The 24559-nt window shown below is 38.2% G+C and overlaps 1 protein-coding gene across 3 annotated transcripts in view; it reads right to left on the bottom strand.

Moving 5' to 3' along the window:
- Positions 1-24559, bottom strand: part of LOC133614888 (roundabout homolog 2) — a 398279-nt gene that overhangs the window by 155399 nt on the left and 218321 nt on the right. For all 3 annotated transcript variants that reach the window (XM_061973251.1, XM_061973250.2, XM_061973252.1), the window contains one exon: positions 22891-23015. In XM_061973251.1, the coding sequence (XP_061829235.1) occupies positions 22891-23015 (125 nt within the window). The remainder of the gene's footprint in view (positions 1-22890; positions 23016-24559) is intronic.

Raw genomic sequence — 24559 nt, 5'->3', positions numbered from 1 at the left:
AGATGGCAGTCAAACATAAGAGATAGGTGTGGACTGCAATATGAGTCAAGTAAACACCAACAACATTTTATATTGCAAATTATTTTATTTGACGGTTTAATCAAGAAACATATTTATTATCAACTTATTTTATTTGAGCGCAACATACCGTATTTTTCGGACTATAAGGCGCACTTAAAAATCCTTTGGTCTTCTCAAAACTCGACAGTGCGACTTATAACCCGACGCGCCTAATGTATGGAATCATTTTGGTTGTGCTTACCGACCTCGAAGCTATTTTATTTGGTACATGGTGGAATGATAAGTGTGACCAGTAGATGGCAGTCAAACATAAGAGATAGGTGTGGACTGCAATATGGCTCAAGGAAACAACACCAACATGTTATATTGCAAATTATTTTAATTGACGGTTTAGTCAAGAAACATATTTTATTATTAACTTATTTTATTTGAGCGCAACATACCGTATTGTTCGGACTATAAGGCGCACTTAAAATCCTTACATTTTCTCAAAACCAGACAGTGCGCCTTATAACCCAGTGCGCCTAATGTATGGAATCATTTTGGTTGTGCTTACCGACCTCGAAGCTATTTTATTTGGTACATGGCGAAATGATAAGTGTGACCAGTAGATGGCAGTCAAACATAAGAGATAGGTGTGGACTGCAATATGACTCAAGTAAACAACATTTTATATTGCAAATTATTTTATTTGACGGTTTAGTCAAGAAACATATTTATTCTTAACTTATTTTATTTGAGCGTAACATACCGTATTTTTCGGACTATAAGGCACACTTAAAAATCCTTTTATCTTCTCAAAACTCGACAGTGCGACTTATAACCCGGTGCACCTACGGAAAAATGTCGGTTGTGCTTACTGACCTCGAAGCCATTTTATTTGGAACATGGTGAAATGATAAGTGTGACCAGTAGATGGCAGTCAAACATAAGAGATAGGTGTGGACTGCAATATGACTCAAGTAAACAACAAAATTTTAAATTGCAAATCATTTTATTTGACGGTTTAGTCAAGAAACATGTTTTATTATTAACTTATTTTATTTGAGCACAACATACCGTATTTTTCGGAGTATAAGGCACACTTAAAAATCCTTTTATCTTCACAAAACTCGACAGTGCGACTTATAACCCGGTGCGCCTAATGTATGGAATCATTTTGGTTGTGCTTACCGACCTCGAAGCAATTTTATTTGGTACATGGCGAAAAGATAAGTGTGACCAGTAGATGGCAGTCACACATAAGAGATAGGTGTGGACTGCAATATGACTCAAGTAAACAACACAGTGTGTGAATGTTGTCTGTCTATCTGTGTTGGCCCTGCGATGAGGTGGCGACTTGTCCAGGGTGTACCCCGCCTTCCGCCCGATTGTAGCTGAGATAGGCTCCAGCGCCCCCGCGACCCCGAAGGGAATAAGCGGTAGAAAATAGATGGATGGATGGATGGGTTTAGTCAAGAAACATATTTTATTACTAACTTATTTTATTTGAGCGCAACATACTGTATTTTTCGGACTATAAGGCGCACTTAAAATCCTTTTATCTTCTCAAAACCCAACAGTGCGCTTTATAACCCGGTGCGCCTAATGTATGGAATCACTTTGGTTGTGCTTACAACTTCGAAGCAATTTTATTTGGTACATGGCGTAATGATAAGTGTGACCAGTAGATGGCAGTCAAACATAAGAGATAGGTGTGGACTGCAATATGACTCAAGTAAACAACACCAACATTTTACATTGCAAATTATTTCATTTGACGGTTTAATCAAGAAACATGTTTTATTATTAACTTCTTTTATTTGAGCGCAACATACCGTATTTTTCGGACTATAAGGCGCACTTAAAATCCTTACATTTTCTCAAAACTCGACAGTGCGCCTTATAACCGGGTGCGCCTAATGTATGGAATCATTTTGGTTGTGCTTACCGACCTCGAAGATATTTTATTTGGTACATGGTGTAATGATAAGTGTGACCAGTAGATGGCAGTCAAACATAAGAGATAGGTGTGGACTGCAATATGACTCAAGTAAACACCAACAACATTTTACATTGCAAATTATTTCATTTGACGGTTTAATCAAGAAACATTTATTGTCAACTTATTTTATTTGAGCGCAACATACCGTATTTTTCGGACTATAAGGCGCACTTAAAAATCCTTTTATCTTCTCAAAACTCGACAGTGTGCCTTATAACCCGGAGCGCCTAATGTATGGAATCATTTTGGTTGTGCTTACCGACTTCGAAGCTATTTTATTTGGTACATGACGTAATGATAAGTGTGACCAGTAGATGGCAGTCAAACATAAGAGATAGGTGTGGACTGCAATATGACTCAAGTAAACAACATCAACATTTTATATTGCAAATTATTTTATTTAACGGTTTAGTCAAGAAACATTTTATTATTAACTTATTTTATTTGAGCGCAACATACCGTATTTTTCAGACTATAAGGCGCACTTAAAAATACTTTCATTTTCTCAAAACTCGACAGTGCGCCTTATAACCCGGTGCGCCTACGGAAAAATGTTGGTTGTGCTTACCGACCTCAAAGATATTTTATTTGGTACATGGCGAAATGATAAGTGTGACCAGTAGATGGCAGTCAAACATAAGAGATAGGTGTGGACTGCAATATGACTCAAGTAAACAACACCAACATTTTATATTGCAAATTATTTTATTTGACGGTTTAGTCAAGAAACATTTATTATTAACTTATTTTATTTGAGCGCAACATACCGTATTTTTTGGACTATAAGGCGCACTTAAAAATTATTTTATCTTCTCAAAACTTGACAGTGCGCCTTATAACCCGGTGCGCCTAATGTATGGAATCATTTTGGTTGTGCTTACCGACCTCAAAGCCATTTTATTTGGTACATTGCGAAATGATAAGTGTGACCAGTAAATGGCAGTCAAACATATGAGATAAGTCTGGACTGCAATATGACTCAAGTAAACAACACCAACATTTTATATTGCAAATTATTTTATTTGACGGTTGAGTCAAGAAACATATTTATTATTAACTTATTTTATTTGAGCGCAACATACCGTATTTTTCGGACTATAAGGCGCACTTAAAATCCTTACATTTTCTCAAAACTCAACAGTGCGCCTTAAAACCCGGTGCGCCTAATTTATGGAATCATTTTGGTTGTGCTTACCGACGTCGAAGCAATTTTATTTGGTACATGGTGAAAGGATAAGTGTGACCAGTAGATGGCAGTCAAACATAAGAGATAGGTGTGGACTGCAATATGACTTAAGTAAACAACACCAACATTTTATATTGCAAATTACTTTATTTGACAGTTTAGTCAAAAAACATATTATTAACTTATTTTATTTGAGCGCAACATACCGTATTTTTCGGACTATAAGGCGCACTTAAAAATCCTTTCATTTTCTCAAAACTCGACATTGCGCCTTATAACCCGGTGCGCCTACGGAAAAATGTCGGTTGTGCTTACCGACCTCAAAGCTATTTTATTTGGTACACGACGAAAGGATAAGTGTGACAGTAGATGGCAGTCAAACATAAAAGATAGGTGTGGACTGCAATATGACTCAAGTAAACAACACCAACATTTTACATTGTAAATTATTTTATTTGACGGTTTAATCAAGAAACATATTTATTATTAACTTGTTTTATTTGAGCGCAACATACCGTATTTTTCGGACTATAAGGCACACTTAAAAATCATTTTTTCTTCTCAAAACTCGACAGTGCGCCTTAAAACCCGGTGCGCCTAATTTATGGAATCATTTTGGTTGTGCTTACCGACCTCGAAGCTATTTTATTTGGTACATGGTGAAAGGATAAGTGTGACAGTAGATGGCAGTCAAACATAGGAGATAGGTGTGGACTGCAATATGACTCAAGTAAACAACACCAACATTTTACATTACAAATTATTTTATTTGACGGTTTAGTCAAAAAACATATTTATTATTAACTTATTTTATTTGAGCGCAACATACCGTATTTTTCGGACTATAAGGTGCACTTAAAATCCTTTTATCTTCTCAAAACTCGACAGTGCGCCTTATAAACCCGGCGCGCCTACGGAAAAATGTCGGTTGTGCTTACTGACCTCGAAGCCATTTTATTTGGAACATGGTGAAATGATAAGTGTGACCAGTAGATGGCAGTCAAACATAAGAGATAGGTGTGGACTGCAATATGACTCAAGTAAACAACACCAACATTTTACATTACAAATTATTTTATTTGACGGTTTAGTCAAGAAACATGTTTTATTATTAACTTATTTTATTTGAGTGCAACATACCGTATTTTTCGGACTATAAGGCGCACTTAAAAATCCTTTTATCTTCTCAAAACTCGACAGTGTGCCTTATAAACCCGGTGCGCCTACGGAAAAATGTTGGTTGTGCTTACCGACCTCAAAACTATTTTATTTGGTACACGGCGAAAGGATAAGTGTGACAGTAGATGGCACTCAAACATAAGAGATAGGTGTGGACTGCAATATGACTCAAGTAAACACCAACATTTTACATTACAAATTATTTTATTTGACGATTTAATCAAGAAACATATTTATTATTAACTTATTTTATTTGAGCGCAACATACCGTATTTTTCGGACTATAAGGCACACTTAAAAATCCTTTTGTCTTCTCAAAACTCGACAGTGCGACTTACAACCCGGCGCGCCTAATGTATAGAATTATTTTGGTTGTGCTTACCGACCTTGAAGCTATTTTATTTGGTACATGGTGAAATGACAAGTGTGACCAGTAGATGGCAGTCAAACATAAGAGATAGGTGTGGACTGCAATATGACTATATATACTTATATTGCAAACATTTTGTATTTGACGGTTTAGTCAAGAAACATATTTATTATTAACTTATTTTATTTGAGCGCAACATACTGTATTTTTCGGACTATAAGGCGCACTTAAAAATCCTTTTATCTTCTCAAAACTCAACAGTGCGCTTTATAACCCGGTGCGCCTAATGTATGGAATCATTTTGGTTGTGCTTACCGACCTTGAAGCTATTTTATTTGGTACATGGTGAAATGATAAGTGTGACCAGTAGATGGCAGTCAAACATAAGAGATAGGTGTGGACTGCAATATGACTCAAGGAAACAACACCAACATTTTATATTGCAAATTATTTTATTTGACGGTTTAGTCAAGAAACATATTTTATTATTAACTTATTTTATTTGAGCGCAACATACCGTATTTTTCGGACTATAAGGCGCACTTAAAATCCTTTTATCTTCTCAAAACTCGACATTGCGCTTTATAACCCGGTGCGCCTAATGTATGGAATCACTTTGGTTGTGCTTACCGACTTCGAAGCAATTTTATTTGGTACATGGCGTAATGATAAGTGTGACCAGTAGATGGCAGTCACACATAAGACATAGGTGTGGACTGCAATATGACTTAATTAAACAACACCAACATTTTATATTGCAAATTACTTTATTTGACGGTTTAGTCAAGAAACATATTTATTATTAACTTATTTTATTTGAGCGCAACATAACGTATTTTTCCGACTATAAGGCGCACTTAAAATCTTTTTATGTTCTTAAAACTCAACAGTGCGCCTTATAACAAGGTGCGCCTAATGTATGGAATAATTTTGGTTGTGCTTACCGACCTCGAAGCAATTTTATTTGGTACATGGTGAAATGATAAGTGTGACCAGTAGATGGCAGTCAAACATAACAGATAGGTGTGGACTGCAATATGACTGAAGTAAACAACAACAACATTTTATATTGCAAATTATTTGATTTGACGGTTTAGTCAAGAAACATATTTATTATTAACTTATTTTATTTGAGCGCAACATACCGTATTTTTTGGACTATAAGGCGCACTTAAAAATTATTTTATCTTCTCAAAACTTGACAGTGCGCCTTATAAGCCGATGCTCCTAATGTATGGAATCATTTTGGTTGTGCTTACTGACCTCGAAGCAATTTTATTTGGTACATGGTGAAAGGATAAGTGTGACTAGTACATGGCAGTCAAACATAAGAGATAGGTGTGGACTGCAATATGACTCAAGGAAACAACACCAACATTTTACATTCCAAATTATTTTATTTGACGGTTTAGTCAAGAAACATATTTATTATTAACCTATTTTATTTGAGCGCAACATACCGTATTTTTCGGACTATAAGGCGCACTTAAAATCCTTACATTTTCTCAAAACTCAACAGTGCGCCTTAAAACCCGGTGCGCCTAATTTATGGAATCATTTTGGTTGTGCTTACCGACCTTGAAGCAATTTTATTTGGTACATGGTGAAATGATAAGTGTGACCAGTAGATGGCAGTCAAACATAAGAGATAGGTGTGGACTGCAATATGACTCAAGGAAACAACACCAACATTTTAGATTGCAAATTATTTGATTTGACGGTTTAGTCAAGAAACATATTTATTATTAATGTATTTTATTTAAGCGCAACATACCGTATTTTTCCGACTATAAGGCGCACTTAAAATCTTTTTATGTTCTTAAAACTCAACAGTGCGCCTTATAACAAGGTGCGCCTAATGTATGGAATAATTTTGGTTGTGCTTACCAACCTCAAAGCATTTTTATTTGGTACATGGTGAAATGATAAGTGTGACCAGTAGATGGCAGTCAAACATAAGAGATAGGTGTGGACTGCAATATGACTCAAGTAAACAACACCAACATTTTATATTGCAAATCATTTTATTTGACGGTTTAGTCAAGAAACATATTTATTATTAACTTATTTTATTTGAGCGCAACATACCGTATTTTTTGGACTATAAAGCGCACTTAAAAATTATTTTATCTTCTCAAAACTTGACAGTGCGCCTTATAAGCCGATGCGCCTAATGTATGGAATCATTTTGGTTGTGCTTACCGACCTCGCAGCAATTTTATTTGGTACATGGTGAAAGGATAAGTGTGACCAGTAGATGGCAGTCACACATAAGAGATAAGTGTAGACTGCAACATGACTCAAGTAAACAACACAAAAATGTTATATGTTCCATTGAAAATATAGAACTTTACACACGGCGCTCAAAAATTTATCAAATGTTTTAGTAGGACTTTGGTAAGCTATGAAGCCACACCACTTGATGGATTGTACTGTGCTTCAACATAGGAGTATTATTATGGTGTGTGTATAAGGTAAGACATATTATCTGGCGTTTTGTTTCGATATATTATGCAAAAGAGCTTTTTTTTTTTCACCTTCTGGTACACGCTGATCTGTATTTGGGATCTGCATAAGTCCTGAAAATTTCCGCGCGTCCGCCTTTGTGGTCGATAAGCTTCTTCTTTTTCTCTATCTTCTTGTCATGTGACATTTCTGATAGAAAGTAGTGTAAAGTTCTTACTTATATCTGTCAGTAAACTCGCCATGAAAGCACTAAAACATACCGGTGTAGTGACTTTACATTATTCACCCAAGGAACTTTAGTTATTAGAGGGTTCCGGTCGGACGGTTTTTCACGGGACACATTTCGGGCGTTGTTGTTGCACTAGTGAGCCACGGATGAGGAGATGCTGCTCCGTTATTGATTGAAGTAAAGTCTGAATGTCATTAAAACAGTTAGCGCCATCTTTTGACACTTCTTCCACTCCCGTCCTTGCACGCTACACCGCTGAAACAAAGATGACGGGGAGAAGACGCTGTCGAAGGTGAGCCTCGTAATAAATAAGACCGCCCACAAAATCTAAGTTATCACAAAACGTTGTGTTACATTAAGTTCAGCTCGCCCGGCGAGAAGACAAAAGCAGTCTTTGAACCTACCAAGCAGAAGGCTTGTAAAACTCCACTGTGTAGGATGGGAAGCAACATGAAGGTGTTCTGTTTCTTTCATCTATTGTAATCAACAGAAAGATATTGTCGTGACCCAAGAACTACAAAGCGGAGAGGAAGCAGGGCCTGACTCCCCTCAAGGCGTGCTTTTCTTTGAACTGTTCTGTAACAAAAGGCGATGGCTGTTTACGACCCCCGTACCTTAGAAACAGCTGTTGCCATGTAATCAGGGAAAGTCCAAATAAAAGACAATCTTTCGCCAGTGCGTGATGGAGACTGTACAAGAGTACAGCCCAGACACGCTCTCCTCAATTGAGCCAAATTTAATTCTGTATCTGTTTAATTCCTTGCTTCTTGTCTTGTTTAATAGATGTCATCAGTGTTTGAACCTGACAGGAAGTCTTTTACATTTAGAAAAAATTAAATAAAATATGACCCCTTTAATGCGCCTTATAATTCGGTGCGCCCTATGGTCTAGAAAATACGATACATTACATACACAGCAGCAACAAAACCAATGTTGTAAGAGCAGTAAGGAACAAACTGATTTGTCAGATTTTTTTTTTTTGGACTGGACTCTCACACTATTATGTTAGATCCACTATGGACTGGACTCTCACTATTATGTTAGATCCACTATGGACTGGACTCCCACTATTATGTTAGATCCACTATGGACTGGACTCTCACACTATTATGTTAGATCCACTATGGTCTGGACTCTCACACTATTATGTTAGATCCACTATGGACTGGACTCTCACAATTTTATGTTAGATCCACTATGGACTGGACTCTCACACTATTATGTTAGATCCACTATGGACTGGACTCTCACTATTATATTAGATCCACTATGGACTGGACTCTCACAATATTATGTTAGATCCACTATGGACTGGACTCTCACACTATTATGTTAGATCCACTATGGACTGGACTCTCACACTATTATGTTAGATCCTCTATGGACTGGACTCTCACACTATTATGTTAGATCCACTATGGACTGTACTCTCACACTACTATGTTAGATCCACTATGGACTGAACTCTCATACTATTATGTTAGATCCACTATGGACTGGACTCTCACACTATTATGTTAGATCCACTATGGACTGGACTCTCACTATTATGTTAGATCCACTATGGACTGGACTCCCACTATTATGTTAGATCCACTATGGACTGGACTCTCACACTATTATGTTAGATCCACTATGGTCTCCTCATTGAGCCAAATTTAATTCTGTATCTGTTTAATTCCTTGCTTCTTGTCTTGTTTAATAGATGTCATCAGTGTTTGAACCTGACAGGAAGTCTTTTACATTTAGAAAAAATAAAATAAAATATGACCCCTTTAATGCGCCTTATAATTCGGTGCGCCCTATGGTCTAGAAAATACGATACATTACATACACAGCAGCAACAAAACCAATGTTGTAAGAGCAGTAAGGAACAAACTGATTTGTCAGATTTTTTTTTTTGGACTGGACTCTCACACTATTATGTTAGATCCACTATGGACTGGACTCTCACTATTATGTTAGATCCACTATGGACTGGACTCCCACTATTATGTTAGATCCACTATGGACTGGACTCTCACACTATTATGTTAGATCCACTATGGTCTGGACTCTCACACTATTATGTTAGATCCACTATGGACTGGACTCTCACAATTTTATGTTAGATCCACTATGGACTGGACTCTCACACTATTATGTTAGATCCACTATGGACTGGACTCTCACTATTATATTAGATCCACTATGGACTGGACTCTCACAATATTATGTTAGATCCACTATGGACTGGACTCTCACACTATTATGTTAGATCCACTATGGACTGGACTCTCACACTATTATGTTAGATCCTCTATGGACTGGACTCTCACACTATTATGTTAGATCCACTATGGACTGGACTCTCACACTATTATGTTAGATCCACTATGGACTGGACTCTCACTATTATATTAGATCCACTATGGACTGGACTCTCACAATATTATGTTAGATCCACTATGGACTGGACTCTCACACTATTATGTTAGATCCACTATGGACTGGACTCTCACACTATTATGTTAGATCCTCTATGGACTGGACTCTCACACTATTATGTTAGATCCACTATGGACTGGACTCTCACACTATTATGTTAGATCCACTATGGACTGAACTCTCATACTATTATGTTAGATCCACTATGGACTGGACTCTCACACTATTATGTTAGATCCACTATGGACTGGACTCTCACACTATTATGTTAGATCCACTATGGACTGGACTCTCACTATTATGTTAGATCCACTATGGACTGGACTCCCACTATTATGTTAGATCCACTATGGACTGGACTCTCACACTATTATGTTAGATCCACTATGGTCTCCTCATTGAGCCAAATTTAATTCTGTATCTGTTTAATTCCTTGCTTCTTGTCTTGTTTAATAGATGTCATCAGTGTTTGAACCTGACAGGAAGTCTTTTACATTTAGAAAAAATAAAATAAAATATGACCCCTTTAATGCGCCTTATAATTCGGTGCGCCCTATGGTCTAGAAAATACGATACATTACATACACAGCAGCAACAAAACCAATGTTGTAAGAGCAGTAAGGAACAAACTGATTTGTCAGATTTTTTTTTTTGGACTGGACTCTCACACTATTATGTTAGATCCACTATGGACTGGACTCTCACTATTATGTTAGATCCACTATGGACTGGACTCCCACTATTATGTTAGATCCACTATGGACTGGACTCTCACACTATTATGTTAGATCCACTATGGTCTGGACTCTCACACTATTATGTTAGATCCACTATGGACTGGACTCTCACACTATTATGTTAGATCCACTATGGACTGGACTCTCACTATTATGTTAGATCCACTATGGACTGGACTCTCACACTATTATGTTAGATCCACTGTGGACTGGACTTTCACTATTATGTTAGATCCACTATGGACTGGACTCTCACACTATTATGTTAGATCCACTATGGACTGGACTCTCACTATTATGTTAGATCCACTATGGACTGGACTCCCACTATTAAGTTAGATCCACTATGGACTGGACTCTTACAATATTATGTTAGATCCACTATGGACTGGACTCTCACACCATTATGTTAGATCCACTATGGACTGGACTCTCACAATATTATGTTAGATCCACTATGGACTGGACTCTCACTATTATGTTAGATCCACTATGGACTGGACTCTCACTATTATGTTAGATCCACTATGGACTGGACCTTCACACTATTATGTTAGATCCACTATGGACTGGACTCTCACTATTATGTTAGATCCACTATGGACTGGACTCTCACTATTATATTAGATCCACTATGGACTGGACTCTCACTATGATGTTAGATCCACTATGGACTGGACTCTCACACTATTATGTTAGATCCACTATGGACTGGACTCTCACAATTTTATGTTAGATCCACTATGGACTGGACTCTCACACTATTATGTTAGATCCACTATGGACTGAACTCTCATACTATTATGTTAGATCCACTATGGACTGGACTCTCACTATTATGTTAGATCCACTATGGACTGGACTCCCACTATTATGTTAGATCCACTATGGACTGGACTCTCACACTATTATGTTAGATCCACTATGGACTGGACTCACACTATTATTTTAGATCCACTATGGACTGTACTCTCACAATATAATGTTAGATCCACTATGGACTGGACTCTCACACTATTATGTTAGATCCACTATGGACTGGACTCTCACTATTATGTTAGATCCACTATGGACTGGACTCTCACACTATTATGTTAGATCCACTATGGACTGGACTCACACTATTATTTTAGATCCACTATGGACTGGACTCTCACACTATTATGTTAGATCCACTATGGACTGGACTCTCACTATTATGTTAGATCCACTATGGACTGGACTCTCACTATTATATTAGATCCACTATGGACTGGACTCTCACTATGATGTTAGATCCACTATGGACTGGACTCTCACACTATTATGTTAGATCCACTATGGACTGGACTCTCACAATTTTATGTTAGATCCACTATGGACTGGACTCTCACACTATTATGTTAGATCCACTATGGACTGAACTCTCATACTATTATGTTAGATCCACTATGGACTGAACTCTCATACTATTATGTTAGATCCACTATGGACTGGACTCCCACTATTATGTTAGATCCACTATGGACTGGACTCTCACTATTATGTTAGATCCACTATGGACTGGACTCCCACTATTATGTTAGATCCACTATGGACTGGACTCTCACACTATTATGTTAGATCCACTATGGTCTCCTCATTGAGCCAAATTTAATTCTGTATCTGTTTAATTCCTTGCTTCTTGTCTTGTTTAATAGATGTCATCAGTGTTTGAACCTGACAGGAAGTCTTTTACATTTAGAAAAAATAAAATAAAATATGACCCCTTTAATGCGCCTTATAATTCGGTGCGCCCTATGGTCTAGAAAATACGATACATTACATACACAGCAGCAACAAAACCAATGTTGTAAGAGCAGTAAGGAACAAACTGATTTGTCAGATTTTTTTTTTTGGACTGGACTCTCACACTATTATGTTAGATCCACTATGGACTGGACTCTCACTATTATGTTAGATCCACTATGGACTGGACTCCCACTATTATGTTAGATCCACTATGGACTGGACTCTCACACTATTATGTTAGATCCACTATGGTCTGGACTCTCACACTATTATGTTAGATCCACTATGGACTGGACTCTCACAATTTTATGTTAGATCCACTATGGACTGGACTCTCACACTATTATGTTAGATCCACTATGGACTGGACTCTCACTATTATATTAGATCCACTATGGACTGGACTCTCACAATATTATGTTAGATCCACTATGGACTGGACTCTCACACTATTATGTTAGATCCACTATGGACTGGACTCTCACACTATTATGTTAGATCCTCTATGGACTGGACTCTCACACTATTATGTTAGATCCACTATGGACTGGACTCTCACTATTATATTAGATCCACTATGGACTGGACTCTCACTATGATGTTAGATCCACTATGGACTGGACTCTCACACTATTATGTTAGATCCACTATGGACTGGACTCTCACAATTTTATGTTAGATCCACTATGGACTGGACTCTCACACTATTATGTTAGATCCACTATGGACTGAACTCTCATACTATTATGTTAGATCCACTATGGACTGGACTCTCACTATTATGTTAGATCCACTATGGACTGGACTCCCACTATTATGTTAGATCCACTATGGACTGGACTCTCACACTATTATGTTAGATCCACTATGGACTGGACTCACACTATTATTTTAGATCCACTATGGACTGTACTCTCACAATATAATGTTAGATCCACTATGGACTGGACTCTCACACTATTATGTTAGATCCACTATGGACTGGACTCTCACTATTATGTTAGATCCACTATGGACTGGACTCTCACACTATTATGTTAGATCCACTATGGACTGGACTCACACTATTATTTTAGATCCACTATGGACTGGACTCTCACACTATTATGTTAGATCCACTATGGACTGGACTCTCACTATTATGTTAGATCCACTATGGACTGGACTCTCACTATTATATTAGATCCACTATGGACTGGACTCTCACTATGATGTTAGATCCACTATGGACTGGACTCTCACACTATTATGTTAGATCCACTATGGACTGGACTCTCACAATTTTATGTTAGATCCACTATGGACTGGACTCTCACACTATTATGTTAGATCCACTATGGACTGAACTCTCATACTATTATGTTAGATCCACTATGGACTGAACTCTCATACTATTATGTTAGATCCACTATGGACTGGACTCCCACTATTATGTTAGATCCACTATGGACTGGACTCTCACTATTATGTTAGATCCACTATGGACTGGACTCCCACTATTATGTTAGATCCACTATGGACTGGACTCTCACACTATTATGTTAGATCCACTATGGTCTCCTCATTGAGCCAAATTTAATTCTGTATCTGTTTAATTCCTTGCTTCTTGTCTTGTTTAATAGATGTCATCAGTGTTTGAACCTGACAGGAAGTCTTTTACATTTAGAAAAAATAAAATAAAATATGACCCCTTTAATGCGCCTTATAATTCGGTGCGCCCTATGGTCTAGAAAATACGATACATTACATACACAGCAGCAACAAAACCAATGTTGTAAGAGCAGTAAGGAACAAACTGATTTGTCAGATTTTTTTTTTTGGACTGGACTCTCACACTATTATGTTAGATCCACTATGGACTGGACTCTCACTATTATGTTAGATCCACTATGGACTGGACTCCCACTATTATGTTAGATCCACTATGGACTGGACTCTCACACTATTATGTTAGATCCACTATGGTCTGGACTCTCACACTATTATGTTAGATCCACTATGGACTGGACTCTCACAATTTTATGTTAGATCCACTATGGACTGGACTCTCACACTATTATGTTAGATCCACTATGGACTGGACTCTCACTATTATATTAGATCCACTATGGACTGGACTCTCACAATATTATGTTAGATCCACTATGGACTGGACTCTCACACTATTATGTTAGATCCACTATGGACTGGACTCTCACACTATTATGTTAGATCCTCTATGGACTGGACTCTCACACTATTATGTTAGATCCACTATGGACTGGACTCTCACACTATTATGTTAGATCCACTATGGACTGGACTCTCACTATTATATTAGATCCACTATGGACTGGACTCTCACAATATTATGTTAGATCCACTATGGACTGGACTCTCACACTATTATGTTAGATCCACTATGGACTGGACTCTCACACTATTATGTTAGATCCTCTATGGACTGGACTCTCACACTATTATGTTAGATCCACTATGGACTGGACTCTCACACTATTATGTTAGATCCACTATGGACTGAACTCTCATACTATTATGTTAGATCCACTATGGACTGGACTCTCACACTATTATGTTAGATCCACTATGGACTGGACTCTCACACTATTATGTTAGATCCACTATGGACTGGACTCTCACTATTATGTTAGATCCACTATGGACTGGACTCCCACTATTATGTTAGATCCACTATGGACTGGACTCTCACACTATTATGTTAGATCCACTATGGTCTCCTCATTGAGCCAAATTTAATTCTGTATCTGTTTAATTCCTTGCTTCTTGTCTTGTTTAATAGATGTCATCAGTGTTTGAACCTGACAGGAAGTCTTTTACATTTAGAAAAAATAAAATAAAATATGACCCCTTTAATGCGCCTTATAATTCGGTGCGCCCTATGGTCTAGAAAATACGATACATTACATACACAGCAGCAACAAAACCAATGTTGTAAGAGCAGTAAGGAACAAACTGATTTGTCAGATTTTTTTTTTTGGACTGGACTCTCACACTATTATGTTAGATCCACTATGGACTGGACTCTCACTATTATGTTAGATCCACTATGGACTGGACTCCCACTATTATGTTAGATCCACTATGGACTGGACTCTCACACTATTATGTTAGATCCACTATGGTCTGGACTCTCACACTATTATGTTAGATCCACTATGGACTGGACTCTCACTATTATGTTAGATCCACTATGGACTGGACTCTCACACTATTATGTTAGATCCACTGTGGACTGGACTCTCACTATTATGTTAGATCCACTATGGACTGGACTCTCACACTATTATGTTAGATCCACTATGGACTGGACTCTCACTATTATGTTAGATCCACTATGGACTGGACTCTCACTATTAAGTTAGATCCACTATGGACTGGACTCTTACAATATTATGTTAGATCCACTATGGACTGGACTCTCACACCATTATGTTAGATCCACTATGGACTGGACTCTCACAATATTATGTTAGATCCACTATGGACTGGACTCTCACTATTATGTTAGATCCACTATGGACTGGACTCTCACTATTATGTTAGATCCACTATGGACTGGACCTTCACACTATTATGTTAGATCCACTATGGACTGGACTCTCACTATTATGTTAGATCCACTATGGACTGGACTCTCACTATTATATTAGATCCACTATGGACTGGACTCTCACTATGATGTTAGATCCACTATGGACTGGACTCTCACACTATTATGTTAGATCCACTATGGACTGGACTCTCACAATTTTATGTTAGATCCACTATGGACTGGACTCTCACACTATTATGTTAGATCCACTATGGACTGAACTCTCATACTATTATGTTAGATCCACTATGGACTGGACTCTCACTATTATGTTAGATCCACTATGGACTGGACTCCCACTATTATGTTAGATCCACTATGGACTGGACTCTCACACTATTATGTTAGATCCACTATGGACTGGACTCACACTATTATTTTAGATCCACTATGGACTGTACTCTCACAATATAATGTTAGATCCACTATGGACTGGACTCTCACACTATTATGTTAGATCCACTATGGACTGGACTCTCACTATTATGTTAGATCCACTATGGACTGGACTCTCACACTATTATGTTAGATCCACTATGGACTGGACTCACACTATTATTTTAGATCCACTATGGACTGGACTCTCACACTATTATGTTAGATCCACTATGGACTGGACTCTCACTATTATGTTAGATCCACTATGGACTGGACTCTCACTATTATATTAGATCCACTATGGACTGGACTCTCACTATGATGTTAGATCCACTATGGACTGGACTCTCACACTATTATGTTAGATCCACTATGGACTGGACTCTCACAATTTTATGTTAGATCCACTATGGACTGGACTCTCACACTATTATGTTAGATCCACTATGGACTGAACTCTAATACTATTATGTTAGATCCACTATGGACTGAACTCTCATACTATTATGTTAGATCCACTATGGACTGGACTCCCACTATTATGTTAGATCCACTATGGACTGGACTCTCACTATTATGTTAGATCCACTATGGACTGGACTCCCACTATTATGTTAGATCCACTATGGACTGGACTCTCACACTATTATGTTAGATCCACTATGGTCTCCTCATTGAGCCAAATTTAATTCTGTATCTGTTTAATTCCTTGCTTCTTGTCTTGTTTAATAGATGTCATCAGTGTTTGAACCTGACAGGAAGTCTTTTACATTTAGAAAAAATAAAATAAAATATGACCCCTTTAATGCGCCTTATAATTCGGTGCGCCCTATGGTCTAGAAAATACGATACATTACATACACAGCAGCAACAAAACCAATGTTGTAAGAGCAGTAAGGAACAAACTGATTTGTCAGATTTTTTTTTATGGACTGGACTCTCACACTATTATGTTAGATCCACTATGGACTGGACTCTCACTATTATGTTAGATCCACTATGGACTGGACTCCCACTATTATGTTAGATCCACTATGGACTGGACTCTCACACTATTATGTTAGATCCACTATGGTCTGGACTCTCACACTATTATGTTAGATCCACTATGGACTGGACTCTCACAATATTATGTTAGATCCACTATGGACTGGACTCTCACTATTATGTTAGATCCACTATGGACTGGACTCCCACTATTATGTTAGATCCACTATGGACTGGACTCTCACACTATTATGTTAGATCCACTATGGACTGGACTCTCACTATTATATTAGATCCAATATGGACTGGACTCTCACTATTATATTAGATCCACTATGGACTGGACTCTCACACTATTATGTTAGATCCACTATGGTCTGGACTCTCACTATTATGTTAGATCCACTATGGACTGGACTCTCACAATATTATGTTATATCCACTATGGACTGGACTCTCACTATTATATTAGATCCACTATGGACTGGACTCTCACTATTATATTAGATCCACTATGGACTGGACTCTCACAATATTATGTTATATCCACTATGGACTGGACTCTCACTATTATATTAGATCCACTATGGACTGGACTCTCACTATTATATTAGATCCACTATGGACTGGACTCTCACTATTATGTTAGATCCACTATGGACTGGACTCTCACTATTATGTTAGATCCACTATGGACTGGACTCTCACACTATTATGTTAGATCCACTATGGACTGCACTCACACTATTATGTTAGATCCACTATGGACTGTACTCTCACACTATTTTGTTAGATCCACTATGGACTGGACTCTCACACTATTATGTTAGATCCACTATGGACTGGACTCTCACTATTATATTAGATCCACTATGGACTGGACTCTCACTATTATATTAGATCCACTATGGACTGGACTCTCACTATTATGTTAGATCCACTATGGACTGGACTCTCACTATTATGTTAGATCCACTATGGACTGGACTCTCACACTATTATGTTAGATCCACTATGGACTGGACTCTCACTATTATGTTAGATCCACTATGGACTGGACTCTCACACTATTATGTTAGATCCACTATGGACTGCACTCACACTATTATGTTAGATCCACTATGGACTGGACTCTCACAATATAATGTTAGATCCACTATGGACTGGACTCTCACTATTATGTTAGATCCACTATGGACTGGACTCTCACACTATTATGTTAGATCCACTATGGACTGCACTCACACTATTATTTTAGATCCACTATGGACTGTACTCTCACACTATTTTGTTAGATCCACTATGGACTGGACTCTCACACTATTATGTTAGATCCACTATGGACTGGACTCTCACACTATTATGTTATATCCACTATGGACTGGACTCTCACTATTATACTAGATCCACTATGGACTGGACTCTCACAATATCATGCTAGACCCACTCAACGTCCATTGCACCGGTCGCCCTCCAAGGTTTCTCATTGTCATCCCATTGGGTTGAGTTTTTCCTTGCCCTGATGTGGGCTCTGAGCTGAGGATGTCGTTGTGGCTTGTGCAGCCCTTTGAGACACTCGTGATTTAGGGCTATATAAGTAAACATTGATTGATTGATTGATATTAAATAATCTCTATTTTGCTTTGTGAAGTCGAGGAAAACTAGACCAATTTATAATCCTATGCAAGTGAATAATGACAGGATATATGCTTATTTAATTTTATATTCTGGCCACTTTTTATTAAATTTGTTGGCTTTATTTTGTATTAAAAAAAAAAAATAATAATAAATAAAAAATTCTAGGTTGAGTTAGGTTAAATGAAATTATTATTATTATTATTATTATTATTTTTTTTTTACCTTACGGTATATCAAAAATAATATTGAGCAAAATTTAATTGAAATATTGTCGATGTGGCCCTCCAGCAGTGCTCGGGTTGCTCATGCGGCCCCCGGTAAAAATGAATTGCTCACCCCTGGTCTACACACTGTGTCTGCTTGTAAGTACTCTATGATTGTGCGCTGCCGAACATGCTCGTAAAACCAGCAATGACACAATTTCTTGCCACTTTGGCATCTTTGGGTCACTGGTGCAACTTGAATCCGTCCCTGTTGGTGTTGTTGCACCCTCCGACAACACACCGACGAGGCATGATGTCTCCAAGGTACGGAAAACAGTCGAAAAAACGGAAAATAACAGAGCTGATTTGACTCGGTGTTTGAGAAAATGGCGGATTGCTTCCCGATGTGACGTCACAACTCCGAGAGCGAATAATAGAAAGGCGTTTAATTCGCCAAAATTCACCCATTTAGAGTTCGGAAATGGGTTAAAAAAATATATGGTCTTTTTTCTGCAACATCAAGATATATATTGACGCTTACATAGGTCTGGTGATAATGTTCCCCTTTAAGGAGTGCTTATTGGACTCTGTTGCGCTGATATGCCCGGAGAAGAGGGGCGCATTTGAGAACGTGTCACTCTCCCGACGCACTGTAACGAGGCGGGTTGAGACCATCTCAGACCATTTCACATAGCCTAATATAAATATTTACGGATTAAGAGTTTAAATAAAACCATCAAAAGCAATCTGCTTTTGTATAAAGTTAAGTTAGGTTAAATGAAATTATTATTATTATTTTTTTTTTTTACCTTACGGTATATCAAAAATAATATTGAGCAAAATTTAATTGAAATATTGTCGATGTGGCCCTCCAGCAGTGCTCGGGTTGCTCATGCGACCCCCGGTAAAAATTAATTGCCCACCCCTGGTCTACACACTGTGTCTGCTTGTAAGTACTCTGTGATTGTGCGCTGCCGAACATGCTTGTAAAACCAGCAATGACACGACGTGACGACGACAGGGGGGGTTAGGGGCCAGTACTTTTTAGAGGCAGTATAGTACCGAACAGTGACGTGCGGTCATGGAAAGAAAAAAAATGTAAAAAGAAAAAAATATAATTAAATTGTTATATGTATCCAGTGATTATACTATAAAGTTATTTTCCATTCAACTTCACCAGTTTTAGATTATTTTTATTCAAAATCGCTGAATTTTCACATTTGCCGTTCAAATACTGAGAAGAGACGGTGCGGTGATCAGCAGCCAGTTGAGGCACGTCACTCAGTGCCTCAACATGGATTGCGCAATGACTCGGCTAACTGCTGGCCTGCTGTGCAGTGAAACCGTATTGCTATATGAATTATATTATACATTTCCATAGTTTAGTTAGCTGAGGTATATAATGTACGGTGTATTTAGTCAACAACTGTATGTGTGTAAAGTATTTCTTGTGCTGAGCAATCATAAAACTGCTGCGAAGACGCACTGGCTGAGGCTCGCGTAACCCCGCCTCCTGGTGCCGGTTAAGGCACCTCCGCCGCAGACTGCACCCCCCGACGGGAGCGCCACACCAACCAAAGCCCACACCCAAACCCTCCACGTGTAAGACCGAATCCACCCAAAAAAAAGTCACTTAACAAGAAGCCAAAAAGTGCAAAAACAACGTTGCTCGCGCCGGAGGAGCCGTGAACGACTGCAGGGACACAACATTAGGTACACCTGCAGACTGCAGCACGGATTTCATATTTCATTCATTCACAACTCCTCCAACACCAACACCACTGTTCCCGCACTTATAAGTAAAGGTAAGACCATAATAACGTTTTTTTTTTTATTAAATGTGCTTTTTTGTGTGCTACAGTTTGTATGTGTAAAGTTAAAGTTAAATTAAAGCAGGGGCGTCACTAGCTTTTAAGGACAGGGGGGGCTTTGCCCCCAGGAGATGCACAGGATGCGAGCGAATGTTACGCACGAGCACAAAACTTCACAAACGGCTAACAAAGACTTAGAAATGATTCATTGTTATTATTATTATTTTTAAAAAATGCACGGGACGAAATGAAATGCTCCCCGGGACGATGGCTTTTAACCATATATTTTCTTTTTATGTATTTATTCATTTTACATTTTATATTAAATGTCTTGGTTTTTCCTCCCTCTGAAAATCCTATTAAATGTTTAACAAGCCATCCTATAATAATAAAACAGCTATTAATGTAACAATACAATAAAACAAATATATTTAATGATGTTTTTTTTCATTATTTTAACAATAGGCTTATGTATATTACTTTATATAGATTCTACAAGAAACACAAAACTTAAAAAATAAATGATTTACAATTGCACACACAAGGTTTTGTGCAGCTTCACTCATTGTAAAGGAAGATAATGTGCTCCGTACACCCGCAGGACCGCAAGCAAGGTCGCGGAGAAAATGCGGGATGGAATTTGAGTGATGTGGGCATTTTCTATATGAACAAGTGGAATGGATTGGATACCGACGCACGAAAGGGGCTCTCTACCTTACGCTACGAAGTGAGGGGAAACTGAGTGAATAATAACAGGTTATATGATTATTTATTTAAACTCATATTTGGGCCACTTTATAATGAATATGTCGGCATTTATTTGTTAAAAAAACCAAAAAAACACCAAATTATTTAGGGGGGCTTAAGAATATTTTAGGGGGGCTTGAGCCCCCCTAAAATAGGCCTAACAACGCCAATGAGTTAAAGTACCAATGATTGTCACACACACACTAGGTGTGGTGAAATTTGTCCTCTGCATTTGACTCATCCCCTTGATCACCTCCTGGGAGGTGAGGGGAGCAGTGGGCAGCAGCGGCGCCGCGCCCGGGAATAATTGTTGGTGATTTAACCCCCAATTCCAAGCCTTGATGCTGAGTGCCAAGCAGGGAAGAATGCTGGTATGAGCTTTTAAACATAACCCGTTAACTGCTGCCAATCAAATGGTGAATAAGATACTCTTTAGGGTTCATATGTTTGTAAATCTGACTGTGATGAAGTCAGTGCCTCACCAGCCATCAACCTCACCGCACGTCCACTGGTACCGAATATGATTCATTCGTATCACGGTACTATACTAATACCGGTATACCGTACAACCCTATGTTACACCGTTGGTAATAAAAAGGTTGTGAACAGCTCTTTTGTCGTTATCCAGATGATGCTGGCTGACAGATGTTTCGCAGCATTTCCATCTGACTGGGAGGGAAGTTACTGTAGATGGTGAAGAAGGAGGATGTAGCACATCCATCCATTTCATTCACATAAGAGGCTTAGACTCCAGTGGAAGGACCAGGGTTATAAGGCTGCAGATAATCCCTTAAACACCACCAAAAAATAAAAAAATCACTGTGTATTTGCTTGCAGACAACATTCCAAACAGCAGCTTCTCACAATCGAGGCGCAACTTTTTTATTTATAACTGCAACATGGAAGGAGGGCAGCGTTTGTCTGCAGGTAACGCCCGTAGAAGCGGTTCACACACCTGGTGTACTTCCTTCCTCATCCTCCCCCTAACTTCTCCTCCCCATCATCCGCTCATCACTATTCCGTTTTATGTTGATGCTGTGCAATGCGAATGTCAACTGCCTGCCTGAGTCCCTCCAAAAACCTGCGTCTTCGAGACAAAAAAGAACGTGTTTTTTTGGCCCCTGAACTGTCAGCGTTTCCTCACCTGACTGCCCTCCTTCTGCCAGAAGATGGCAGGCGGGGGGTTCCCTGTGGTGCCGCACTGGAAGGCGACGCTCCTCCCCTGGGAGGCGACCTGGTCCCGGGGCTTGCCGGCGATCTGGGGCGGCACTGCAGAGGAGAGCAGACGTGAAGTTGAGATTAGATTTAGATTTATTGGTCCCCTTGGGGAAATTCATTGTCACTGCCGTACATTTAAACAATAGACATTACACATCACAAAAAAAAAAAAAATAACAAAAAGACATCATACATGACCAACTTTTGAAATCAGAAAAACCTAGTAGCCAGGGTCCAGGGGCCGCAGGCCCCGGTAGGTCCAGGACAAGGTCCTGGTGGGGGGGTTCAGGCTTCGCCCCCCCGACGCAAAATGATTATTAGCATTAAGACAGGTTAAAATGTTGCTAAAACCATCACTTTTCTATCAGTCACAGTGACTTTTCAAAACAAAAATATTACAGCAAAAATCATATGGGTTGATTGACATGTTTATTCTGTAAGCTAACTTCAATAGTTTGACATTATTTTGACAGTTAATGCCAGTTATCCTGTCAACCTTTCACAAGACTTCAATTTGTTCATTGAAAGTATAAACACTTTTTACAGTAAACAAATGGTAAAACAGTACTAAACAATTCCATTAAAAAAAAAAATTGCTGTCATTATTAACTTTCTGTCCAAGCTTGTATAATCTACTGCCTTGTTCAATTGTAAAAAAATATTCTGTGCCTAAAATTCACATTTCTATCACAATTATCATACTGTAAACATGGTAAGCTAACTTCATTAAAATTAATAGTCCTGTCAATAGCATGGAATTACAATTCAAATGTAGTTTTTTTTGTAAGCCTTTCAAAAGAATTCAAAATATGAAAAATTCATGAAAATTAATTGAAGCCATCAGACACTTGAAAAGTGGCACATCACATCTCTAATGTAATCATTTGAACTTTTCAACAGAAATAGCACTGCAAAAATATTAAGGACATACTTCTGTATTTTGGTAGTTATGCTGTCAACATTTAACAAGATTTCTTCAACTTGGACTTGAAAGCATAAATAGTATCAACACTTTTAACAGTATAACAGTACTAATCAATCCCAATAGATAACATTGGTGTCATTACCTTTTTGTGGCTAAAATCCGAAAAACGTTGAAAGTTTTCCACTTGTATCACTAGCAACGGCATTAGACTTGTGTTTTTTTTTGTCCCAACGTGGTCTTTTACATCGCTAATTCCTCCGTGTCCGATCGAAAAATCTTGTCTGCACAAGGTTGCAATTCGCGTAGTTTTCACCCTTTTTGGAACGGATCATTTATTCAATTTTTTTTATTCAAGTTTATTCACAATACCATATAACAAATACAATAGTAGTAAAATATCATCATTTAAAGATGTTGGTACGTGAAAGGGTCCCCCAAATAAGCTAGAAGAAGCTTTTGACAGGGGGTCCAGAGGATAGAATATACATGAAATGATGGAATATACATGGAATGATGGAACATGGTAGCAAGTACAACAACAAAAAACAAAACAAAAAACAACGCTATATGATTAACACAAGATAATAGTACTAAAGCAAGCATCATCATCATCATTGGCGATCACTCGACGCGAGTATGATAGTCCTCCTGTTGGTGAGTCTAGTCATCT

This window comes from Nerophis lumbriciformis, linkage group LG17 (assembly GCF_033978685.3).
Source record: "Nerophis lumbriciformis linkage group LG17, RoL_Nlum_v2.1, whole genome shotgun sequence".
Lineage (NCBI taxonomy): Eukaryota > Metazoa > Chordata > Actinopteri > Syngnathiformes > Syngnathidae > Nerophis > Nerophis lumbriciformis.
Note: the sequence above shows the minus strand (reverse complement) of the source record. Positions and strands in the feature narration are given on the sequence as shown.